The sequence below is a fragment of the Podarcis muralis genome, chromosome 8, assembly GCF_964188315.1.
Source record: "Podarcis muralis chromosome 8, rPodMur119.hap1.1, whole genome shotgun sequence".
NCBI lineage: Eukaryota > Metazoa > Chordata > Lepidosauria > Squamata > Lacertidae > Podarcis > Podarcis muralis.
The window spans coordinates 40347039-40371679 of NC_135662.1; the positions used below are offsets into that span (position 1 = coordinate 40347039).

At 41.3% G+C, this 24641-nt stretch overlaps 1 protein-coding gene across 2 annotated transcripts; it reads right to left on the minus strand.

Annotated features, from left to right (window-relative positions):
* Positions 1-12568: 12568 nt before the first annotated feature.
* On the minus strand, positions 12569-17500 carry PPDPFL (pancreatic progenitor cell differentiation and proliferation factor like). Of its 2 annotated transcripts, none has more exons than XM_028737011.2 (5): positions 17345-17500; positions 16296-16397; positions 15562-15654; positions 15230-15329; positions 12569-14013 (listed from the first exon to the last, which is right to left on the minus strand). In XM_028737011.2, the coding sequence occupies exons 2-5, from the start codon at positions 16348-16350 to the stop codon at positions 14001-14003; spliced, it is 261 nt and encodes an 86-aa protein (XP_028592844.1). In that variant the 5' UTR covers positions 16351-16397; positions 17345-17500; the 3' UTR covers positions 12569-14000. The 2 variants fall into 2 exon arrangements, with proteins under 2 accessions (XP_028592844.1, XP_028592846.1); XM_028737013.2 differs by having other exon boundaries at positions 16296-16360; positions 17345-17472.
* Positions 17501-24641: the final 7141 nt, after the last annotated feature.

Consider the following 24641-nt stretch of genomic DNA (forward strand, 5'->3'; position numbering starts at 1 on the left):
CTTCCTAATGTTTAGGTGGAATCTTCTTTCTTGTAGTTTGGATCCATTGCTCCGTGTCCGCTTCTCTGGAGCAGCAGAAAACAGCCTTTCTCCCTCCTCTATGTGACATCCTTTTATATATTTGAACATGGCTATCATATCACCCCTTAACCTCCTCTTCTCCAGGCTAAACATGCCCAGCTCCCTTAGCCGTTCCTCATAAGGCATCATTTCCAGGCCTTTGACCATTTTGGTTGCCCTCCTCTGGACACGTTCCAGTTTGTCAGTGTCCTTCTTGAACTGTGGTGCCCAGAACTGGACACAGTACTCCAGGTGAGGTCTGACCAGAGCAGAATACAGTGGCACTATTACTTCCCTTGATCTAGATGCTATACTCCTATTGATGAGGCCCAGAATTGCATTGGCTTTTTTAGCTGCCGCGTCACACTGTTGGCTCATGTCAAGTTTGTGGTCAACCAAGACTCCTAGATCCTTTTCACATGTACTGCTCTCAAGCCAGGTGTCACCCATCTTGTATTTGTGCCTCTCATTTTTTTTGCCCAAGTGCAATACTTTACACTTCTCCCTGTTAAAATTCATCTTGTTTGTTTTGGCCCAGTTCTCTAATCTGTCAAGCTCGTTTTGAAGTGTGATCCTGTCCTCTGGGGTGTTAGCCACCCCTCCCAGTTTGGTGTCATCTGCAAATTTGATCAGGATGCCCTTGAGTCCATCATCCAAGTCGTTGATAAAGATGTTGAATAAGACCGGGCCCAAGACAGAACCCTGTGGCACCCCACTAGTCACTCTTCTCCAGGATGAAGAGGAACCATTGATGAGCACCCTTTGGGTTCGGTCAGTCAGCCAGTTACAAATCCACTGAGTGGTAGCATAGTCAAGACCGCATTTTACCAGCTTCTTTACAAGAATATCATGGGGCACCTTGTCAAATGCTTTGCTGAAATCAAGGTAGACTACATCCACTGCGTTCCCTTCATCTACCAGGCTTGTAATTCTGTCAAAAAACGAGATCAGGTTAGTCTGACATGACTTATTTTTCAGAAATCCATGCTGACTATTGGTGATCACAGCATTCCTTTCTAGGTGCTCACAGACTGTTTGCTTAATGATCTGCTCCAGAATCTTCCCTGGTATTGATGTCAGACTGACTGGGCGGTAATTATTTGGGTCCTCTCTTTTCCCCTTTTTGAAAATAGGGACAACATTTGCCCTCCTCCAGTCTGCCGGGACTTCGCCTGTTCTCCAGGAATTCTCAAAGATGACTGCCAGTGGTTCTGAAATCACATCTGCCAGTTCTTTTAATACTCTTGGATGCAGTTCATCTGGCCCTGGAGACTTGAATACATCTAGACTAGCCAAGTATTCTTGTACTATCTCCTTAGTTATTCTGGGCTGTGTTTCCTCTGCTGAATCATTTGCTCCAAATTCTTCAGGTCGGGCATTGTTTTCTTTATCGGAGAAGACTGAGGCAAAGAAGGCATTGAGGAGTTCAGCCCTTTCTGTGTCCCCTGTTTGCATTTCACCATCTTCTCCTCTGAGTGACCCCACGGTTTCTTTGTTCTTCCTTTTGCTACGAACATACCCATAAAAGCCTTTTTTGTTGCTTTTAACCTCTCTAGCAAGCCTGAGTTCATTTTGTGCTTTAGCTTTTCTGACTTTGTGTCTACACGTGCTGGCTATTTGTTTGAATTCCTCTTTGGTGGTTTCCCCCCTTTTCCATTTTTTGTACACATCCTTTTTTAATCTTAACTCAGTTAAAAGTTCTTTAGATAGCCACCCTGGCTTCTTTAGGCACCTTCCATGTTTCCGTCTCATTGGTATTGCCTGAAGTTGTGCTTTTACTATCTCCCTCTTAACAAACTCCCAGCCATCTTGAACTCCCTTTCCTTTTAGTATTACTGTCCATGGGATCTCACCCAGCACTTCCCTAAGCTTTATGAAGTCGGCTTTCTTAAAGTCGAGAAACTGAGTCCTAGTATGCTTGGCTGCTCCTTTCCGCTGTATAGTAAACTTCAGAAGAGCATGATCACTCGCGCCTAATGATCCTTCCACTTCTACCCCACTAACCAGGTCATCAACATTGGTTAGGACCAGATCTAAAATGGCTGTTCCTCTTGTTGCTTCTCCCACTTTCTGGACAATGAAGTTGTCTGCAAGGGCAGTGAGGAATCTGTTTGACCTTATGCTCTTGGCTGAGTTTGACATCCAACAAATATCCGGGTAATTGAAGTCCCCCATTACTACTATCTCCCTTCCTTTTGCATGCTTGGCCATCTGTTCCAGGAAGGCATCATCTATGTCCTCCGTTTGGCTTGGGGATCTATAGTAAACTCCCACAATGAGGTCACTGTTATTCTTCTCTCCCTTAATTTTGACCCAAATGCTCTCACTTTGGCTTTGAGGTTCTAAATCTTGGATCTCTTCACAGGTATACACATCCCTGACATATAACGCCACTCCTCCTCCTTTCTTGTCTGGTCTGTTTCTTTGAAATAGATTGTATCCCTCCATTATTACATTCCAATCGTGGGATTTATCCCACCAGGTTTCAGTGATTCCTATTATGTCATATTTAGTTTGCTGTACCAGGAGCTCAAGCTCATCTTGTTTATTTCCCATGCTTTGCGCATTAGTGTACAGACATTGAAGTCCATTAATCATTCCCCCGTGTCTCTTATTTAAGGATTTTCTACTCCCACCACTAGGTCTGCATGCTCTTTGCTCCATTCGGTCTATGACATTTGGATGATCATCTTCATCAATTGATAGACTCCTACCTTCAGGAGCACTGTCTCCCTCCCCCACATTAGTCAGTTTAAAGCCCTCCTGATGAGGTTTCTGAGATTTTTTGCAAAAACATTCCTCCCAACCATTGTGAGGTGCAGCCCATCGCTTGCCAGAAGTCCATCTTCAAGAAACTGCATTCCGTGATCTAAGAATCCAAACCGTTCCTGTTTGCACCATTTGCGAAGCCAGTTGTTCACTTCCACTATTTTTCCCTCTCTCCCTGGGCCACGTCGTTCAACTGGGAGGACAGATGAGATGACAATTTGTGCATTTAATTGCTTCAATTTCCTGCCCAGAGCCTCGTAATCTCATTTGATCTTCTGGAGGCTATTGCTTGCAGTGTCATTGGTTCCCACATGAACCAAGAGGAAGGGGTATTTGTCAGTGGGTTTTATGATTCCTTGCAGTCGTTCAGTTACATCTTGGATCTTAGCCCCGGGGAGACAGCACACTTCCCGAGACATCTTGTCAGGCCCACAGATCACTGCTTCTGTTCCCCTCAGTAGGGAATCCCCTATCACAACTACACGCCTCCTCTTAGGTCTGGTCGGGGTTCTTCTGTGAGCTGTCGGTTCCAAGGTCGCCTGGACATTCCGAGAGGACTGCCTTTGCTCCTCATCTTCATATACCTGATCGACTGTAATGAGGGAGAGATCCTCAAATGGAGTCTGCTCTTCGTCTTCCATGCTAGGGGAAAGGACCTCAAAGCGATTGCGTATTTCTAAACAATCAGAGCGAACCCTGGGCCTCCTACTTCTTTGAGTCACGTTTCTCCATATATCTGGCTCCTGTGTTGGTGAACTAGCCACCTTCTCAGGGGAGTCCCCTGTCTCTTCCTTGGTGGAGACGGTGTGCTCTGTTGCTTCCAAGAAGAGTTCCAGCTCTCTAATTCTTTGGAGCGTAGCTACACGTTCCTCCAGTTGCTGGACTTTGTCTTTTAAGAGGGCAATCAACATGCAATTGCTGCAGGTAAAGCTGCCTGCAACCTTTGGCAAGATGGCAAACATTGCGCAGGAACCACAGGCGACTGCAGCTGTTCCCTCACCCTCCATCTTGGGAACGTGTCGTTGGGGGTGACTACAGTGGTCCTCTATCATAAAAAGTGTGGAGACAGGACAAATAAATCCCTCCCAAAAAACCTAGGTCTCCCCCAACAAATGTTTGAGACTAGCTCCCCTAAATCTAAAATATGGATCAAACTGCGCGCGCCGCTAGGCCTGAAGCTCTGATAAGCTCCTCCCACAGCTAATCACCTACCTCAACATGTCCTGAGCAGGCATGGCTATATCATCATATAAAAGAGAAATACAGATACCATCTTAATCATATGATCCAGGAAGAGTAGAAGCATCCATGACAAATGGCCATCTAACCTCTGCTTTAAAATCTCCAGTGAAGGAAAGTCCATCACCTTCTGAGTATGTTCTTGGTTCCTAAGCCCCTATACAGCGATCCATTACTAGCAGTTATGCTGTGTGCTGAGACAAAGGGAGATGCCTTTCCTCTGTTGATATCACTTTGTTGTAAACATTATTTTTAGTGCAGTCATGCCTGTCACAACTGCTACGGTAGCTGGGTCAGATTAAATCTCCCTGAAGAACTCGGTACACTGAGAAGAGCAATGCAAGCCATCTTGATGCCAGCTCCAACTGACAGGTTTGTGGAGGGCAGTAGAGTCAACCAATCCATACTGCAAGGTTCAGGTTATGTTCAGGTAGCAGGAATTAGGTGGAGGAATGGAGGCAAGAATTGAGTTTGGGATGATGTGTTGTCCATCATACTGGGGGGGGGGGGAGGATTTGGTGGTCTGCTTCGGACATCAAAATGTCTTCAGGCAGCTCCATATAGTAGCTATTTATATTACGTTTGTAAAAATGACAGGGAGAAAGTGCCTTTCTCAGCCTGCTAGGAACTTCCTAGACCTGTGATTCCCAAACTTTATTTCTCTAACAGACCTCTTGAAAATTGCTGAGAGTCTTGGTGAACCACTTAATGATGTTTCTGCCTGCTTTAGGAATTGTTGCTAAAATTTAAGGGTGCAAAACCCACATGCTAAAGTCTTCACCTCAAGACAGCTAATGTTAACTTTTCTGCTTACTTGACTATACCCAAGAATGTACACAGTAATGTAGCTTTCCTGTGAATTCCAAGAAGGGAAATGAAATGTTTATAATAAATAAATTCAAAATGCAGTCTGCATTTCCTACATAGACACATGCATTCCTCTCACTTCAGATGTCAAGTTCTCTCTCTCTCTTTTTCTCTCACTTCTGGAAAGATGTTGCTGTTTGTGATTCAATGAAACACTTCCAATTTTACTGTGGCAGATCATTCTAGCACCAGCAAGCATAGAGCAGCCTTTGTGCTTCTCAGGTTAAGCAGAAAGCACACTTTACGATGCCACAAAGGAAATAAACCTTAATTAGGCCTCACTGAAAAAAGGAAAGGAGATGAAGAATCATCACAGATGTCAAGATACACATAACTGAATCCTGCTTCCTGAGAACATTTCCATTACTAAAATTGGACCCATTATACATCTTTGACAATGTTTAGAAAAAAGATCAAATGACAGATAATTTTGTAAGGGATTCTTCTCTCATCCTCTTTTCTCTCAAAAGTTCATTGCACTAATGAAATAAAAGTGGGATTGCACTAATAAATAAGATGGGGAAAATATTTTTTCCCCAATTAGAAATAAATTTCAGTAGCACAAGTTAATGTGCCACAGTACTAACAAAACACTGGAATATTTCACAATTGACTCCATCTTTCAGGCTGGAGACTAGAACACATCTCATACAAATATTGTTAAGGCAAAAGAGAAAGTGGAAGAGACCCACTTAAAGTTAAATCTATATTATTGTCAAAGTGGGTCTTTTTTCCCCCCTGACTGACCCAGAGACAGGGATGGGGTGGATAAACAAATTAAGCAGCAGTACCTAAAACAATAATAATTTAATAATAAATAATAATAATCCAATTCCTCCAGTTATTTGATTTGTATCAGTAAGAGTGAATTAAAGTATTTGTTCTGAAGTTCTGGGGCCTTCAACTATAATGATTTGAAATAAATAAATCCAATTCTCACTCTTGTCCTCTTGAGGGTGACACAAATGCCCTCCAGCACATGAGGAAGCTATTCTAAATTCTGTCACGTGGACACTCTAGACTGATCATGACTAATTCACATGCCATGGCTATCTGCTATTTGCATACCCCACAAACCAACCAGTTGGCATGTTGAGTTTGGCATGTAGTAGATATTTTTTAGAGACTGACTGCCAAGAGTGAGAATCTTCCTCACAAGCCACCTGCACTTCATCTTTATATGTCCAGGACTCCTGTGATCAATCTGAGGCTCCAGTGAAAACAATGGATAGTTTACATATTCAAGCAGAATAGCTGGCATTTATTTCTTATTTTAGGAGAAAACACTCCCACCCTACTTGCTTGTTAGCGCAATTCCACTTTTTTATTATTAGTGCAATGTTCAAAAGTGAATTTTTGAGGAAATAGAAGAACAAACCAATACATACATACATACATACATACATACGTAATTTTACCTGCATGCTGCATTTCCACAGTTCAATTCATGCTCAAGGCTGCTTACAAAATGAAAGAAATACATGGCTACAACATAACAAAAGTAGCCATAAATAATAGATAACACATAAAAAAATGCACAACCAAACTGAACAATTTCTACATAAATAACAAGATCTAAAATAAAGATACAAAAAGGCAATCACAAAAACCACCCTACCAACAAACATCTCCAGTCCATTACAAAATTATCTATAATGTCATCCTTTTCTAAACATAGGGACATATAATGTGTCCAATTTTAGTGATGGAAGTATTCTTAGGAAGGAGAATTCAGTTCTGCATATCTTCTGTTGGTCCCTCAGTTTCAGAAGCTTTAGGCACTGCTGGATGACAATTCACTAATTTTGCAGACACATTGGAATGAAAAGGTACAACTGGGAAGACTCTCAGTCAACGGCTAAGTTTCAGTGCCTGTGATCTGTATATGCTATCAATGAATACATTGAATAAGCCCTATAGATAACAGTTCAGTATGCTCTTGATTATCATTCTTGAAATAAATTCTAGAACAAAAAAAAAAAAGCTAAATATAGAAAGGCAATGCTTTGGTCTCCCAACAAAAACATTGCTGGCATACCAGGCTTTCTAATGGGATGCTGTGTCCTTTCTTCTCAATTGCTAGAATTGCACCCCATGGACCACAAGCAAACTCTTTGTGACTGGATCCTTCCTGCTGCAAATGGCAGCAATGCTAACCAATGAGGATTTTTTGTTAGAGACACAGCAAAGGTAGCTGAAATCCTTCACTCTTTATTTGCCTCCCTGGCAAAACAACACAACATTTTAGATTTGATCTGCCTTGAAGTTAGCTATGGGTCTCTCATGTTCTAATGCGGGCGGGCAGTGAGGTTCCAAGCTGTCAGGTTTTCAAGTAGAGGAATCATGCTAGCCCTATAGGACCAGAGGTGAGTAGCACAGTCCAGCACTGGCAATGACTCAGTTCTGTAAGAAGCAGTAAAGACTGGCAGGTATTGCAGCTCAAGATTGGAAAGAAATCAAGTTCTAAAAGCAGCAGCTGACAACCAGAGGGGCCAGGTGTCATATCATGTTCCAAAGGTGGCAGGAGTTTAGCCAGGCAGATGCCTCTTCAAGTTGCTTAGACTTCAAGTTGCTTAGGGACAAGCTTTATAGGGCCTGGTAGAAAATGATTGGTCCCTGGGATCAGCTGATGGAGTGCTCAGTCAAAAGCAGAACCTTTACTGCAGCCAAGGTAGCATCCTCACAAAAACAAACACAAGAAACCCACCACCAGAAACAAAGCTGCAAAGCTTGGTGCAGAAATGCAGCCACTGTGCCCCATTGTAAAACAGTAAACCAGTTTACAAATGCCTATTTTTCCATTAAAAACATGTTAACACTTTGTGGCATTATGTCCTGTGGGAAACTACAGAGTTCAGGTTAATGGGTCAATGATGAACTCATCATGGTATCACGAAAGAGACTACACATACGGTTAGGTGCATACAGTACGTCACTTAAAATAAAACCCAAACATGTCACTTGCTGGGCTCACCTTTTATGCTATATCCAAATAACAGCTTCCCTAGGAGTGCTTGTGCTAAAGAGAAGTGCAAAGGTGCCTTATGGAAGACATAGCAACTAGTATCTCTTCAAATACTAGGAGGGTGCAGAGATATGATGTGGTGTTGGCTGGCTTAGCACCACTTTTCCTGTACCACCCATGCAGATTTTTTTGGCCATTCGGACTTACAGCAAACAGAACTGAGATTTTAGGCACAGTCCCCATGTGGAATGTGTCCCCAAATGAGTAACAATCAGCAAAACCATGGGTGACATCATTCACAAAAACCATCATTTGAAAACATTCTAGCTGTACTCTAAGGCTATGGCTATTCTTTGTGAGCCTACAGGTTTCAGAATATCTTTCTGATAACTTGCTTTATGAACAATTATATTTACAAGGGTGTGGAAGTCTTTCTATGATTCTGTTGCAACTATTAAGAATTATATTTCAGGCATAAACAGAGAGAGATACATAAGAAGCTGCCTTATACTGACTCAGGCTGCTGCTCCATCTAACTTAATGTTGTCTACACTGATTTTCAGGGGCTGTCCAGAATTTCAGTCAGGGTATATTTCCCAGCCATACCTGGAAATGACAGCGATTGTTCCTGGGACCTTCTGAATGCAAAGTAATAACAGAGATCATTCCAGTGGTTCCCAGGAAAAACTTCGGAAAAGATATTAAGAAGGTTAATTGGTTTCATTCTAATTCTGGGTTTTGGGCATCGCCTACACTGAGTCTTTGGAACGTAAATGCATTTGGCATTTGGGAGGGGCAAATGCTCTTCACTTTTATATGCCAGCTCAATTATGTTTAGTCTCATCTGATTACATTCTAAAATGAGAGATGCTGGAACACATGAAAACTTAGGTGGATAAGACTTGTCATTTACAAAACAACAGCAAGCAATTTTCTGAAATAACAGTCCTTTAAATATTTTCCAAACGATGTTAGTCCTGGTGGAGATGATAAAATGCTGTGCTGCGCACTCTTTTTTTCCAAAGAAATTTTGAAGTAAGGCTGCTGTAGGCATTTGACTTCCCAAATGAATAGTATTGAGTAAGCAACGTCTCCATTATTATTTTATTATAGGAGGAAAAAAACACAACCTAGGGAAATCCATTGAAACAACAGCTCAAGCATTCGTAAGTGTTTCAGCTGTTTATCTCATCTAAAATATATAAAATTTATGTCCCTGGGTTTCGGAAAAAGAACAATGAAATAAATGCATTTAACAGTTTAAACTGAAGATATGTTCCCATTTCTTTTTGTGAATACAGTGGTACCTCAGCTTTCATACGCTTCAGGTTACATACGCTTCAGGTTACAGACTCTGCTAACCCAGAAATAGTGCTTCAGCTTAAGAACTTTGCTTCAGGATGAGAACAGAAATCGTGCTCTGGCGGTGCGGTGGCAGCAGGAGGCCCCATTAGCTAAAGTGGTGCTTCAGGTTAAGAACAGTTTCAGGTTAAAAACGGACCTCCAGAACAAATTAAGTACTTAACCTGAGGTACCACTGTATTCCTTCATCAGACACTTCATGCTTGTAGTGTAAGTATTACACAACATAACGTTAGGAGGAGGACGTAGTCACTCAGGCTGCTTCCACAACGATAAGTCCCATGAGGAATAATCAGAGTAATAGCCATTGGTCCTCAGAAAAACATCAGTTCATGAAGCTACTTGGACTGAATGGAGATTACTTTAAGTAGCCAATAGGAATGGAGGAGAAATTCAGTTCAGCTTGCATTTAAAAGCAAACCTACATAATTCACACTTTATGGAACAATACACCAGCCAAAACACAGCATCATTTGAAATTCACACTTCTCTGAATTTTTCAGTGCAGTCAAGTAATGAGTACAAAAATACATATACTTGAGTAAATTGTCATATAAATTCATATTCTAGTAAAAAAAAAATACCTACAAAACCATGTAACAGGTGAAATGGCTTTGCAAAAATATGTATATTAGAAGAAATATGCACTAAAATGCTGCTCAATTATCATGATGACTTACAAAAAATTCACAAACTGATGTGGATATGTGGGGAACAGAAGACAGAAAAAAACGAGAAACTAATGGTCCAAGTTTCCCATACCTAACAGCTATAGTCTAATTTACAAATACCTAAAGCTTGATTTCTTCAATTCATTGAACCTTTAAAAAATGTATTCCGAAAGTGGTTGCCCCAACCCTAGCAAAGCTTGGCTTCTGTTGCTCAGTGCATAAGCCCAGAGCTATATGACATCAACCTATGCAGTGTCACCATGGACTTTCAACACAACTGCTCAGAAGGGATGGAGGCTTGTATGGCAGAGGGAGGAGTGAGCAGGACCAGCCTTGTTAGCACTAGGGAAATCATGCTTTAGCTGTAGCTGTGCAAATACTGCAGCTCAAGCATATCCATAGACTTGAGCTGTTCTGGTGATTGCCTGTGCCTAGTGATTTACATACACAGTAAGCTGCACTTTACAAATCCACGTTGCAGAACATTTTTCACTTCACACGTTCCCCAAAGAAGATAGCTTGTCCTTGTCAACAATATCACAAATAGGTCTGAAATGAAAATGTTATTTGTGGCCCTTATCAGCCTGCAAGCTCAAGGAAGGATAAACCTAAACTGGTGCTACTTTGTTTGATTGCCACCTCATGGGAAAGGTTTTTGTTTTTTTTAATGGTAGGATATAGATCTGTAAAATAAATGAATTGCTACTGACTTTTTTCCATGGGTTTTTCTATCCTTTATCCAGGATGATGTACATAGGGATGTTTCTTCTTATTTACAATCACCTTGTGAGATTGATTAGGCCAACGTATAGTGATTTCCCTCAAATTACTCATCAAGTTTGAGCCTTGATTACTGAATGAAGACTCCATTAAGGTGTTGGTAACATAAAGATCAAACCTATCCATTCTTAAGGAAATCAGCCCTGAGTGTTCACTGGAAGGACAGATCCTGAAGCTGAGGCTCCAATACTTTGGCCACCTCATGAGAAGAGAAGACTCCCTGGAAAAGACCCTTATGTTGGGAAAGATTGAGGGCACAAGGAGAAGGGGATGACAGAGGACGAGATGGCTGAACAGTGTTCTCGAAGCTACGAACGTGAGTTTGACAAACTGCTGGAGGCAGTGGAAGACAGGAGTGCCTGGCGTGCTCTGGTCCATGGGGTCACGAAGAATCGGACACAACTGAACGACTAAACAACAACAACATCATAAAGATATTAATATGGTTCATATAATATAGCTCCCTTGCAAAGCTACTTGACACATGCCTGCTGTTTAGTGAGAAGAGGATGCTGGCTGGACTGATCCAACAGACTCTTTTTACTTAGTCAACCTCTATACACGGTTAAATTCCTTGGTCAAAAGGCAGTATTGATATGAAATTGTCCAGCAGCAGTATGTCACAGCCTTTTCTCCCTATACACATAAAAATGTAAGGTTGTTGTCAAGTTGCAGTGTGTAGCCACACCAGCTCCAGCATAATGACAGAGTGGCAGGCAGCACAGGTGAGCTGTTTTAACTGAGGATTAGGAGCACTTCACAAACCACCCTATGAAGTGTTTTTCCCCTCCCTCATTAAATGCAGCTACAATTAGCTTACGGGCTTGGGGTAGGCTAGGAGGTGATGGTCAGTGAGATGTAAAAAATGGGTGTTTATTCAAGTATAAAGGAAGGACAGACTGGTCAGGTGTGAAAGAAGGGGGGAGCTGGCAGATACATAGGTGAAGCTAGCAAGCAAAGTGAGTTGGGGCAACAGTCTCCAGTTATTTATACAGTATTTCTTTCATTGCTGGTCTTTCTTTGGGCACTTGCAATGAATTCAGAAGTGGCTTGTTTATTACTTTATAATAAATTAGATTTTGTCCACAGAACTGCCTTGTTTTAACATACTTTCCCATAACCTTTTATTCTTTTACATTTGTGGTGCCCTACTTTCTGTCAACTGCATTATTGATCAGAACATCAACTGTCCCTTTATGTGACAAGCTTTTTTATGGTCTGGATAAAGATCATATTAAATCTTTATGACACCTATAATGTTCCAGTGGATAAGTGAGTAGAACAGAATGTTTTGATTGTGGTTGTACTTTGTATCATGTAAGGAGCACAACCATAGCTCAGTGGTAGAGCAGCGAAAGTTCAGTCCCCAGCATCTTCACGGTGCACTGGCAGAAAATCCTGTCTGAAAACCTGGAGAGCCACTGCTGGTCAGTACAGAAAATACTGAGGTTGATAGACCAACCATCTGACTTGGTGTAAGGTAGAGCTTCCTATGATCCAATACTCTCAGTGATTGTTAACTGTTAAAAAACAAAAACAAAACCCTCATCTGACTCATTAATAATCAATTGGTGGAAATGCCAATGAGCTTAAAAATGGCAAACCCATAATTAAGATTGTAAGGTAAGGACAAACAATAGGATCCAAAGCATGTAGAGAAGCCCTGACCAATGACTTTTTTCTTTTTTAAGAAAATCATCTTTGGGGTGGAGCATTTTAGCAGAGTTGGGGCAAGGGAGATTGCTTAAACTACTAATCATTTTTTGTTGTTGTTCTGATTTCCCCTAAGTTGGTCCAACATTCCAGGTGCATATTTACTATGAATGGCTTCTAGTTTTCATGATCACAAGTCATATATATTTATCAAGCTTTATTAATATAAAACTTAGTAAAAAAAACCAGTTAATTCTGTACATTAAGACATGGCTCTGACAAATACTATACAAAATCTCTGACAATACCATACAAAATCTTTTTACATGTACAAAGATGAATAAACTCTAACAAAGTGAGTCCAGATTAGAACAGGCATTTTTTCCTTTACATTCTGCCTTACTCCTTTTTGCCATTTACTTACCCTACACTCATCAATTTTCTCTCAGTAGATTTAGTTTTTTAAAAGCATCACATGTCTAGGCATGGTAAGTAGCGTAAGAGCAAAACAAGCATGGTGAGCACACGCACATGGTGTCACAGAAATTTCTGTAGATAAGTATTTCAGCATTTTTAAAGTTTGAGAAAAATAAAAGATGCCAAATGAAAATGTTGCAGCATGAAGACATTGATATTTAAATTTGCATCATATAGCAATCCCATCTCTTCATCTGATGAGACTGTATACATACTCTTTAGAGTTGGTGAAAGTGGAAATCTGACCTACCAGAAAGAATCAATGAACAATCAAAGTGTCAATGAAAAATCAAGTACTTTGGTTCAGCTCCTTACATTATTTACTTACATTAAGGCATATATCATCTAGATGTGGTGTAAATTGCACTCTACATAGCTGATGTGGGAATAAGAGATTCTAGTAACACTGGTGTTGAACTGAGTTCCAATTAAATAAGCGGGACTTACTCCCATGCAATATGTTTAGGTTTGGCAAATACAATTCATTTATTTGATGAAATATTCCATAAATGAAGAAGCTTTAACTAGATTTCTTCTAAAACTTAACATCTACATTTGGCATTTTCGAACAAATTTTGTCTAAACATAATTTAAGTGTGAAGTGAGCTAACAATCTAAATTTAAACCTTGGGACAGACTGAGATTAAGTTAGCTGAATTTAGGTCCTAATGAAGTCCAAGGGGCAAATTTGTCATAACTACTTAAGTCCCATTGAAACCAGTAGGAACTAATTGCAACTGTCTGGATCAAGTCCCTTAAGGCTAAGAAGACAGAGTGTGCTTGAAGACAAAATAACCTTGAATCATTTTGCCCCAGACAGTCTGCAAGAGCTTTTCAGTTTTGCAAAGGAAAGGCTGGATAATTAGCAGACACTCCAGCCTAACAAGTCTTTGCATTTGCATTCTTCCAATGATATAGAAGAGTCATTACGAAAAGTAGAACACCTGTTCAGTATCAAAAACTCTGCAGCAGACATGGAAACTTCAGTGGCTGCCTTAAGAATAAACTATGGATAAATCCTTGGAAATCTGCATTTTTCCTGCAAGGGAAGTTTCAAGCAGTTTGTTTTCTTCACACAACTGAATGCAGCCACCTGGAAGACCTCAAGTCTTTCAAGAAGTGAGTCTGTGGGTGCAACATCATTGTAGGAGTCCAAGTCAGCTGTTAGCACTGTCAAAAAAATAAATTAAGAATAGACCTTTTATCAAAGATTGCTGTAAAGAGTTACGGACAAGTTTGAGTAGAAACCAGAACTGCAGATCAACCTATTAGTCTAAGATTCAAATCTTACATGATCTTGGAATTGTCAAGTTTTTAACTTTGCTTTGCCGCTTGACAATACGGATTATAAATGGGAATTCTCCTTTAAATCCCCTCCCCCGAAAACAGTAAAGAAAAAGAAACTACGTTTGCACGCCAGCTGTGAGAAGATAATTTCTCTGGACAACTAAAGAAGTGCTTTTGTTTCTATACATAATAAGTTAAGCTCTACAGAAAACATTTTTTTAAATCCGTTTCCCATAAAACCGGAGAATGCAAATGAAAGATTCCAGTCTTATTGCTTTTTAAAATAGATTTGTAATATTGTTTTGACTTGTAAAAAAAAAAAATTGTTCTTGTAAATGGATATTAGCTGACTGCAGATTTGTATATATATTAAAGTCCATATAAAACTAAAGTCCTGGGAAATTAAGTTACAGAGGAAGCACATTTCCTCTGGAACAGTTTTGAGGCCCTTTCAATGTTTTGGAATACAACTCCCATGATCCCAGACCATTGGTACCAAGTTGGGAGAAGCTGATCTGCAGCAATGGAGTGTACATAGCTATTTGATGTAACACGTTAGATATGTTTTAAATAAAGTAACAGGGATGGAATAAATGTCATTTTAGGGCATCTATTACAAGCATACTTGCAACAGAATCCTATGAATGTGTACTCAGAAGTAAGGCCTATTAAGTTTGGGACTGCGCTCTAAGGGTGCTGTTACCAAAAAAAAACCTTGTGGGTAGTTGAAAAGCCTAACAAGGAGCTACAGATATTTGACTGAACTTTAATGTCAAGCACCTGAAACCTGTATGGCAACCTTCACATAATTGTCATTGTTCTACAGTCTGGTTCACTAACAAAAGATCACTGAACATATTGGCAGCCAGTGGGCAATTTAATAACCTCCCACTCCACTAAAATAAATTGGCCTATACTTGTCATTTTTAATAAACCAGACCCACACATTTCAAGAGGAGCTATTCTAAGTTTAAACAAAAATCAGCATCACAGCAATCTTTGGAAATCTCCTTTCAACATAAAAGTGGTCAGATTATAAAGCCACAATAATATTAATTCTATTGAATCATGTCCCCCCCAGAAGTGAAGCAGTTCTCACCTGCTGGCTGACAATGTTTTCCTGCCTACATTCTGAGGCATGGGCTCACAGTGGAAGAAGCTTTTTATCCACCAGCATCTTTCAAACACGTCAGGTAACCCTATAAAAGCGTACACATATGGAGTTGGTGAATAATAAAAACCAAAGCAACAAAAAAGGCTATTAATTTTAATGAAGCAACAATACCAGAAAAGGCAAAGCATACTGTAGTCTTATCTGAAAACATATTTAGAATTAAATGCACAGTTGGGGATGACAGGTCAAATTATTCCCATTAAGTATGCTAAACTTTTCTGGATTTTAGCTAATAATTTAAGTAAGCATCACAATACCATGATGTGCTTTTTCCTGGTCCAAGGAGTTTGTGGGTTCAGAGCAGCAAGATGAACTGCTTGAAGAAACACTAGAGTCAGAATTCAGTCGTGCTGTGTGTAAAAAAGAGAGCCTACATTACATTTGGGGAAATCAAATCAGTATCATACAGACACCTTTGATTACTTTTAAAGAAACAACTCTTAAAATGTAACAAATGGTTAGTAAACACATATCCGTGCCTATTGTTTCAAACAGTGGCTAATTTTTTACACTTGTGTAAGCAAACATTAATTGCAAGTTAGTATGATTCAAATGCATATGATACATTCAAATAAGACTGAGATTAAAAAGATTATTTCAATATTAAATGTTTCTTGGAGAAACAAAGGATTCCCTCAGGAAAAGTCATATAAAGAGAGCTAGTTTTAAGGGCAGGTGGTCCAGGAAACTGCTGGGGGAAATCAAGTTTGGTGGGCAACAGGTTCCAGTTAGGGGCACCTGCCACAGGTTAGATGACAGGAATAAATCATGCATGCAGAAATTGGCTACAAATACAATTAAAGATATTCCAGAGCTGAGCAAAAGGAGGGGTGAAGCAAATATACCTCTTGCTTGTGGTGCTTTTAAATCTAAGGCCAGCCCTAAACATGAATAATGAAACCCATACTAGTATGCACACTAAACATGTGGCTGTCTGTACAGAAACAAACATTTTGAGATCATGTTAGTCCTTTCAAGGCAGAAAACTTACTTCTGTAGTACTGGTTCTTTGCCAGAAGGCACCCAGCAGAAGGCACAGCTGCCATTGCAATGGTTCTGCCCAGACAAAAAGGCAAAAATTATGTAAGGACACCTGCAGGTCAAAAGAAAATAGGGAAGTTGTAGGTTAATTTGCTAAACCACAGCATAGAGATAAGATGTCTACAGTACTGGGAACTGTATCACATACTTGCACTATAAGATTATAGACCTTATACTCTATGGGTCTGAGTTTCCTAGGTACAGTGGAAATATTCTTGTAGATGAAGAATGTGTGGATCTTTCCCACATGTGCCCAAAGTCCTGAGGTTTATGCTCACTACATGAAAATAAATCCCTCAGATTATGTTGCACTTTATCATTGAGCTCAGGCACTTGCAAATGAATGCTTTTGCAACTGTTGGGAGCATTTTAAAGTCAAGAGATGGCCATACAGAAAGCCAAATCAGATGATTTGTTCATCCAGCCTAATATTGCCTGGCTTCGATTTAGAGCTGGCAGCTTTCAGGCAGAAGTTGTTCGCATCATGTCCTACCTTAAACTGAAAACGCCCAAGCTTGGGGCTTCTATGTGTGAAACATGTGATCTGCTTCTGAGCCCCAGCTTGGGTCTTCTGTGAATCTGCAGATCTATCATCAAATTGCTCACCTTATGTAAAGGAGCTACTTCCCATGTTGGCAACAACCCACTGACTATGAATGTGCACGTGCTATTTAGGATCAGGTGCTTAGAGATTCCACCAACAGCCCAACTAAGATTTACATACCAGCACTGCAAAAGCTTTGCAACCTGTTAGATTCTCCAACTCAAAGCCATAATGCAGAGAGGCATATCTTGCATTGCCTACTGATAGAAACTCACATCCAGTCAAGGAAATGCAATCTCTACGAACCCGCTTGGGGCATTATTACTTCAAATCATGAGTTGCGAAAAGCAAACTCCAGAAGGCACTTTATTCCTGCAGAAAGTTTGGGCATTCATTCACGGAATCTCAAGCGGGGAAGGAGAAAACTAGGCATGCACATGATCAGTCTAGATTACCTGTTGCTTTCTTTCTTGGCAGAGATCAGCAGCCACGTCGCGCTTCTTTTTTTCCCTTCAGAGAAACACAGACCTCGCCGCAGTCTGAGAAAGCAAGCTCGCTTTCACTGCCCGCCTGGCCGCCTCCTCTTTATATAGAGGAGCCCTCGGCGACGGAGCTGAAATTTGACCCGACAGGCGGCGGGGGTGGGGAGCGCGGGGGCCGTCGCGCGCGACCGAACTCACTTGGCGCGCTGCCGGCTTGTCCTCCTTCAACCCGGGTCGGGCCAGGCCTGCTCAAGTCCCCGGATCCCCTAGCAGCAGCAGCAGCAGCCATAACAACAACAATGAGGCGCCCGCCCTGGGCACGTGCTGCGCCTCTGGCTGGCCGGGGAGGAGCGCGTGCTCCGCAGTCGCCCTTTGCATCGGCGGCTGAGGGGAGCGCGCCTTCGCAGCTCCTCTCGCTGCTTCAGGGCCCGGGAGGGTTTTGGTGGGTGGCAAACGGAGCTTGGACACAATAGTTGTTTCCCTCCAGAGGATTAAGCAGCAGCGGGCTTAGCCGTCGAATAGGAAGGACACACTTCAAAAACAAAAACAAAACCGTGTTTCTAGAGCGCTGCTTGGCAGCGCTGCCCTTTGCAAACAGCCCAGGTGTAAATCTCTCTGCTCGGAGGGCGCCGGGCGTGTATTTATGCCACATTTCATAGACTCATAGAAATGTAGAGTTAGAAGGAAATCAGAAAGGTCATCTCCAATGCAGGAATCACAGCTGAACCATCCCTGACAGATGGCCTTCCATTTTCTGTTTAAAAACCTCCACCACCTTCCAAAGTAGTCACTGTGGAGCAGCCAATGTTACTGTTTTATTCTTTTTTTGTAAACAGCTTTGAGTTTTCCTGCAATCAAGCAGTATATACATTTTATGAAGTAAACAAAAGAAATGTGGGGGGGGGGGGACAGATTGGTAAACTCATGACAATAACACAAAAATATTCCAGCCATCTTCAAGCAGAACAAAAATTAACACCAGGAAGGTTGACGGACATGACTGAGTCTTTAATGCTTCCCAAAGCCTGAAGTGCAGCCACCTGCCATAGCTCAACTGGGAGGGAGCTTCAAAGGTGTGGAAACACCACCAGAAAAAGGGTCCTCTCTTTCATGGTCCCCTATTTCAAACAGCAAAATTATGAAATGTCCTACTGCAAATGTAGTGACGCCACCCAAGTGAATCATGTTAAAGGGGCATTAGAAAAGTTTGTGGCTAATAAAGCTACCAATGGCTACTAGTCATGATGGCTACATGCTACTTCCAGCATCCGAGGCAGCATGCCTCTAGCAGCAGCCCGGGAGTACTATTGCACTCATGCCCTGCTTGGAGTAGGCAACACTTTGGTCTCATCCATCAGGGCTCTTCTTATGTACTTAATACACTTAAGATATACTTAACAGTGGCTGGCAATTTCCCATTTGTTCATCACCGCAATAAGTATGGGAGCCAAACCTTTTTCTAATGGAGCTGATTTTACACTGTTGCCTGCAGTCAGACTCCGTTCTCTAGTAATGTTGGCAATAGTGCTGCAGAATGGTTGGCACCATAAAACCAGTTGTCCCCTTCCACTCCTTTAAAGGTAAACTGGCAGGACCCGAGTTTCTCTTTAAAAGAGAACATTACTACTGACTGTCTGGACCAGGGATGAGGAACATGAAGCCCTCTAGATGTTGCTGAGCTCCGGCCATCCCTCACCAGTGGCCATGCAGGCTGAGACTGATGGGAGCTGGAGCCCAACAACATATGTAAAGCTATAAGCTATAAGATCCCTGGTTTAGGCAATAGTATCTAGTGTATTGGAAGAAAAAGTTGTATATAAATGTAAAAAATAAAATTACATTTCCACATTAGTGTACCACAGAAGAGCAGGAACTAGGCAGGTCCATCCTGCCAGTTGCTTATGTAATTGATTAGACAAAAAGCCTACATCATTCAAACAAGCAAACATATATACTATTTGTTTCTTTACATAACTGTAGAGATTGGCGAACTATTCTAAATGTTGGGTGCCTCAAAGCCATATGTTTTATTGATTGATATAAGTTTTATGTTAGCAATTTCTCCAATAATAATCATGTTATTTTTTATATGAAGCCCATCTGACTGGGTTGCTCCAGCCACTCCAGGCAGCTTTCAGTAAAATATAAAAATGCAACAAAACATCAGGCATTAAAAACTTCCCTATATGAGGCAAGGAGATCCTGGTGCATACATTATTCTCTCTCAACTGCACCCCCCCCCCCCCTGCTTGAGCCAACATTTTAACCTTGCAACTGTCGTGCTCAGTAGCTCAATCAATGAGATTCCTGGCTAAAAGAGAATTTGTACCTGGAATCTTCCTAATTCTAGTCTGACACTCTAACCCTTGCATAATACTATACCATTGGATTTCCTTATCAGTTTTACTAATAGACAAATGCAGCCAACTTTATTTTTACAGGGATATATTACCAAGCTTAGGAGTTTGGCATGCATATCATTTCAGGCTGTGCTGTTTCCAGTTTATCCAACAGCATTGCGTTTATCCAACAAGGGTGTGGGGAGCCTGGGATAAGCAGCAATTCCATATGGAGTACAGTGGTACCTCGGGTTACATGTGCTTCAGGTTACATACGCTTCAGGTTACAGACTCCGCTAACCCAGAAATAGTACCTCGGGTTAAGAACTTTGCTTCAGGATGAGAACAGAAATCGTGCTCCAGCGGCGCGGCAGCAGCAGGAGGCCCCATTAGCTAAAGTGATGCTTCAGGTTAAGAACAGTTTCAGGTTAAGAATGGACCTCCAGAACGAATTAAGTACTTAACCCGAGGTACCACTGTACTTTGGTACTGCAAATACATCCACATTTGCTAGCAGCCCTGCACTTCATTCACATTTATACTGCACTTATTAAATGTGCACAGGGAGTTCAAGTGTAGCTTTCTGAGCTGTGTGACTTACATGAATGAGGGAATTACACCAGGGGTTGAGGGAGTAGCTGTGTTTGCCAGTTGCAGCAAAGACTGTGGAGAGTCTTGTGGCACCTTAAGGGCTGATACGTTTATTGTTCATGGACTAGGGCCCACTTCATCAGTCACTTTTCAAATTTATCTAAGAAGAGATAAAATAGGAAAGGGGGTTTCATCCTGACGGATGTGCCATATCACGTTATTCCATCTCTTGCAACAGCTTCAGTGGGCGGCACATCCCGTCCCTTCTCTGAAGCATCAGAGCTGGTTTAGTCATGTCTCCAGTAGAGCATTGCTCAAAGTGCACTAAGTTCTAATGAAAATGTAGACTTGTCCATGAATGTAAACAAGTAGCAGACGTCCCTTTACTTAATATGAAACCTTTACCTCGTATGTTGAAGTGGCATTTTACACTGACCTCCTGTCAGTCTTAAATGGCAACTTATATACTGCTACTCCAGAATGGGAAACTTGGAGGCTTGCCCCAGGTTAAAATAGCACAGCTGACAGAGATAAGTGTCTGGGAGTGCAATGTGTGCTAAAATTAGTAGGATCACTTACTTCGTGTTTTGCTTTTTAATTTGTCGTGATATACCGAAAAATGGTCCGGACGCTGGGTAAAGTAACAGACATAAAATGTTAACATATTAAAGGAGCTCATTCTGCATTTAGATGACTAGTGTTTTCATTATGTCCACTGAGGTGTTTATAGGGAGCTAATCATAAATCGGCACTAATTTTATCTCTCCCACACTCTTTTGGCTCAATGTTTTAACCACCTGTCAAGTCATATTTCTTCACTCAGAAGGGAATTTGCCCCTTTGGGGACTGTTAGATTGACTGACATTCTTTTGCTACAATAGGGTTTTCAGAGATGGAGTAAACATATGCTGTCCTTCAGTAGAGTAAAATCCTGAGGAAACTGGGGAGATTTGAGTAGGCCTGAGTAGCTGACTCAAGATATTTTGTGACCTGAGGTAAACGGTTCGCTCCCCCCACATCCCCATGTGCGTGCATGTGACATGCACATAATCACAGATTCCCTCTTTACCGTCCCAAAAAGTTGGACGGTATATACATAGCACAGGTGCCCAACACAAAAAACCACTCAGCAATATACATACTGCGCACACACACTCACCTCACATGCAGACCAAACACACATGCACACAGCGTACAAACTGTCTTTCGCACAGAGATAACAGTCTCTCTCTCACACATATGTAGGCATCCAGTTCTGTTTTTTTCACACCCCACAAATGCAGGGACACCACAAATGGTAGGGCTGAGCCACTAGAATCAGGAGGCATGAATGTGCTGCTTACACCATGCCAGATTTTAAGCATGGAACTAGCAGGACAAAATAAGATCATTTCTCTTCTCTCTCTCCCCACCCTGGCTTGCTTAGTTTGGGCATGGTAGTATATGCATTTCTGAGAGGTGTTAGACTCTAGAATCCTTGGTGCCCTTTAATTTAAGGAATTTGTGTTGGCAAGCAGTGATCCAGACCTGGTGACACCACTGCTTAAACAAAACTTTGAGCCCATGACATGTGCCTACAACATGACTACAACAAAGTGGGCTAGAAAGGTCATTTTTAATGGTAGATTATATTCCCCAAATCTCTGCGAAAGATCGCATGTTCTAAAACAGCATTTGCACAACTCTACAAATATTTACAAAGAAAGGAGAGGAAAGTTCATGCTCATATAAATACATGAAGAAGTGAAAAGGTTATCTGATACGAGTACATTTGTTGTTATGCGGGCACAGCGGTGACTACTGCATGATACTGCTTCATTAAGGCTAAGTCCTTTGTTATTTGCCAGATTTGAATTCATAGTGTGTTTTCGAGTCAATTAAAATACATCTTCTGTTGATGCTCAAATTATATACTCATCAAGATTGATTAAGCAGCCACAGAACACTGCCTTGCTTCGTTCATTTCTAGAACAGTATATGCAAAGCTTGCGGCTCTCATCTGGGAGTGTTTGATAGTCTTCATGTCTCAAATGTTTTCAAACAAGTAGCCTTAAGCATTTGAAATGTGTCAAAATAGAGAATAAAGATAATAAATCATAGTCTCACCAGGTGGAATACACGCTTCACAACTATAGATTTAAATTACAGAAAGGGAGAGGGAGGGGGAGAGAGAGAGAGCTCTTTGAGGACTCACCAACATGCTGTCTGTAAGTGATGAGAATCAAGTGATGAACTTGATAATCATCAAGTTCATGTCCATTTTAGAACTGCAAGATAGAAAGGTTACGGGCTGCTTCACACATGCATGTTCATCACCTGATTTCTGATCACTTGCCTGCTCAACACTTAACTATGAAATATCTGCCTATATTTTAAATCTGTGATGCACAATGTGTCCCCTCTTCATGCTGGTCTTCCAGTAATGAAAATCCTGGCGTGAACCAACCTCGATGCTTATGCTGCACAAAACACTTTTTTTTTTTTTTACTTCAATCCACCCTTCCTTATTCCAAATATTCCAAGTTCCAGACATTTTTGGAGCAAGTACTATGCACATTTTCTTTCATCTCTTGACCTGGAGATAAAAAACTATTTTATATAGAGAATGATAGGGCAGACATTCTGCAGAATGTCCCTCCTGCTAGAATGTTTGATGTTGCTTTTCTAGAGTTGTACTTTTTATCTTATTATAATGATCTTGCTATTTTATCATGGTTTTAGTATTTTATAACAAGCTACCCTGATAATGTATTGAAGAGGTATTGAACAGCGGGGCATAAGTGTGTGTGTGTGTGTGTGTGTGTGTGTGTGTGTGTGTTGTGTGATGACAAGCAAGATCAGACTAAAATGGTGCAATTGGACAGGAATGATGATAAAAATAAAATGTTAAAAGGTCGTAGCAAAAGATGGCATGCACAGTAATAAATACATTATTATCTTGACATTTGGTCCAAAATATAATACTTTGCTCTCTTCTCTCTCCTAAATCTGAAATAGCATTCCTTCCTGATTTTGATGTGTTTCATCCTTTGCTTTTGGTCATCATTTCATCAGGTGTAACTCTCACCAAAAGCTGTGTACTATTTTCCCCTGAGTAGTCAGAAGTAAGTCCTGTTGAGTTCATTTGGGCTTACTCCCAGGTAAGCGGGCATAGAACTGTAGCCTTCGGTTTCTCTTTGTGGTATACAAATAGGACTAGTAAAATAAATAAATACATTTTTATTTGATAACACTTTTTATCATTTCAAATGTTCTTTGCTGGATGGGGGGTGGCTTTTTAGGGAACTCCACCATGATTCCCAACCATCTTAATCCAGTCATGATGACAGGGTCCAAGGAGTGAAGCAAGGGCTAGACTTGGTGAACAACACATAGGACAGTGCTGGCTAAGCAAAAGACTGCAGTCTGAAGCAGCGGCAAGTTATTTTGTCACTCACACTGACAAAACCATCCATCTATCCTTCCACCCACCCACCTTCTGCCACTTACTGTAATACTGTTACTGCGTGATAATAGTTCAAATTCCAGCTGTACAAAAAAAGGGGAGATGACTCATTGGCAGGGGCAATTGCAGGGGTGGAGATGTCATCACAAGGCCTACTTTGGGGTAGCAGAACGATCCGAATCCCAGCCAAGCACCAGCTGGAGCAGTGAAGCCGACATCACATCCTCCGACGCATTGCTCATCCCAGATAGGGCAGAAGATGAGAGCGCAGGCAAAAGCCCACTCCAAGCCTGCAGCTGGTGTGGCAATCAGGTGTGTATCACACCTGATGCTGTCAAGTGACAGCAGTAGGGCTGGCTCGGGATCAGGAAATCCTGGACTAGCTCTGCCCCTTCCTGTCCCTGAAAAAACCCCGTTTCATGACTTTCCATGGGCTTCTGCATGTGGAAACATCACCTGAAGCACTTCCATGAACAGAATGGGGATCTCCAACGACACACACTCAGCACCATGGGGCTGGAGTTTGGATTGCACCCTGAATTACCCATGAAAAGCAATGCCTTTTAAGACGATTTACTGTGGCTACTTTATATACACCATAATAACAAGACATGTAAGTACTGCTGAGGAATAATCACATATGACAAGGGTGCAACTGCTTCTCTAAATGATAGCCATACTGGTTGGACTGTTACAACAGTAGCATGAGAGAACCTGTGTCTGTAGTCCATCTCTCTGTTGTGGGATTGTTCAGAGATATTGATGAATACCATCTCCAAATCAGCAGTGACAAGCTTTCTCCATGGATCCATGGCTACAGCCTTAGCAAAACAGTGCCAGATTTAGGGCAGTGTTGGTGTTTCCCTGCACAGGGTACATAGCTGAGGGGGCACAA

Excerpts from the sequence above, each read along its gene's own strand:
- PPDPFL (XM_028737011.2), bottom strand. The coding sequence starts at position 16,350 with ATGGCAGCTGTGCCTTCTGCTGGGTGCCTTCTGGCAAAGAACCAGTAC. Across the intron at positions 15,655-16,295 it reads AAAGAACCAGTACTACAGAA|CACGACTGAATTCTGACTCT; the intron begins GTAAGTTTTCTG and ends TTTTACACACAG. Across the intron at positions 15,330-15,561 it reads CCAGGAAAAAGCACATCATG|GGTTACCTGACGTGTTTGAA; the intron begins GTATTGTGATGC and ends ACGCTTTTATAG.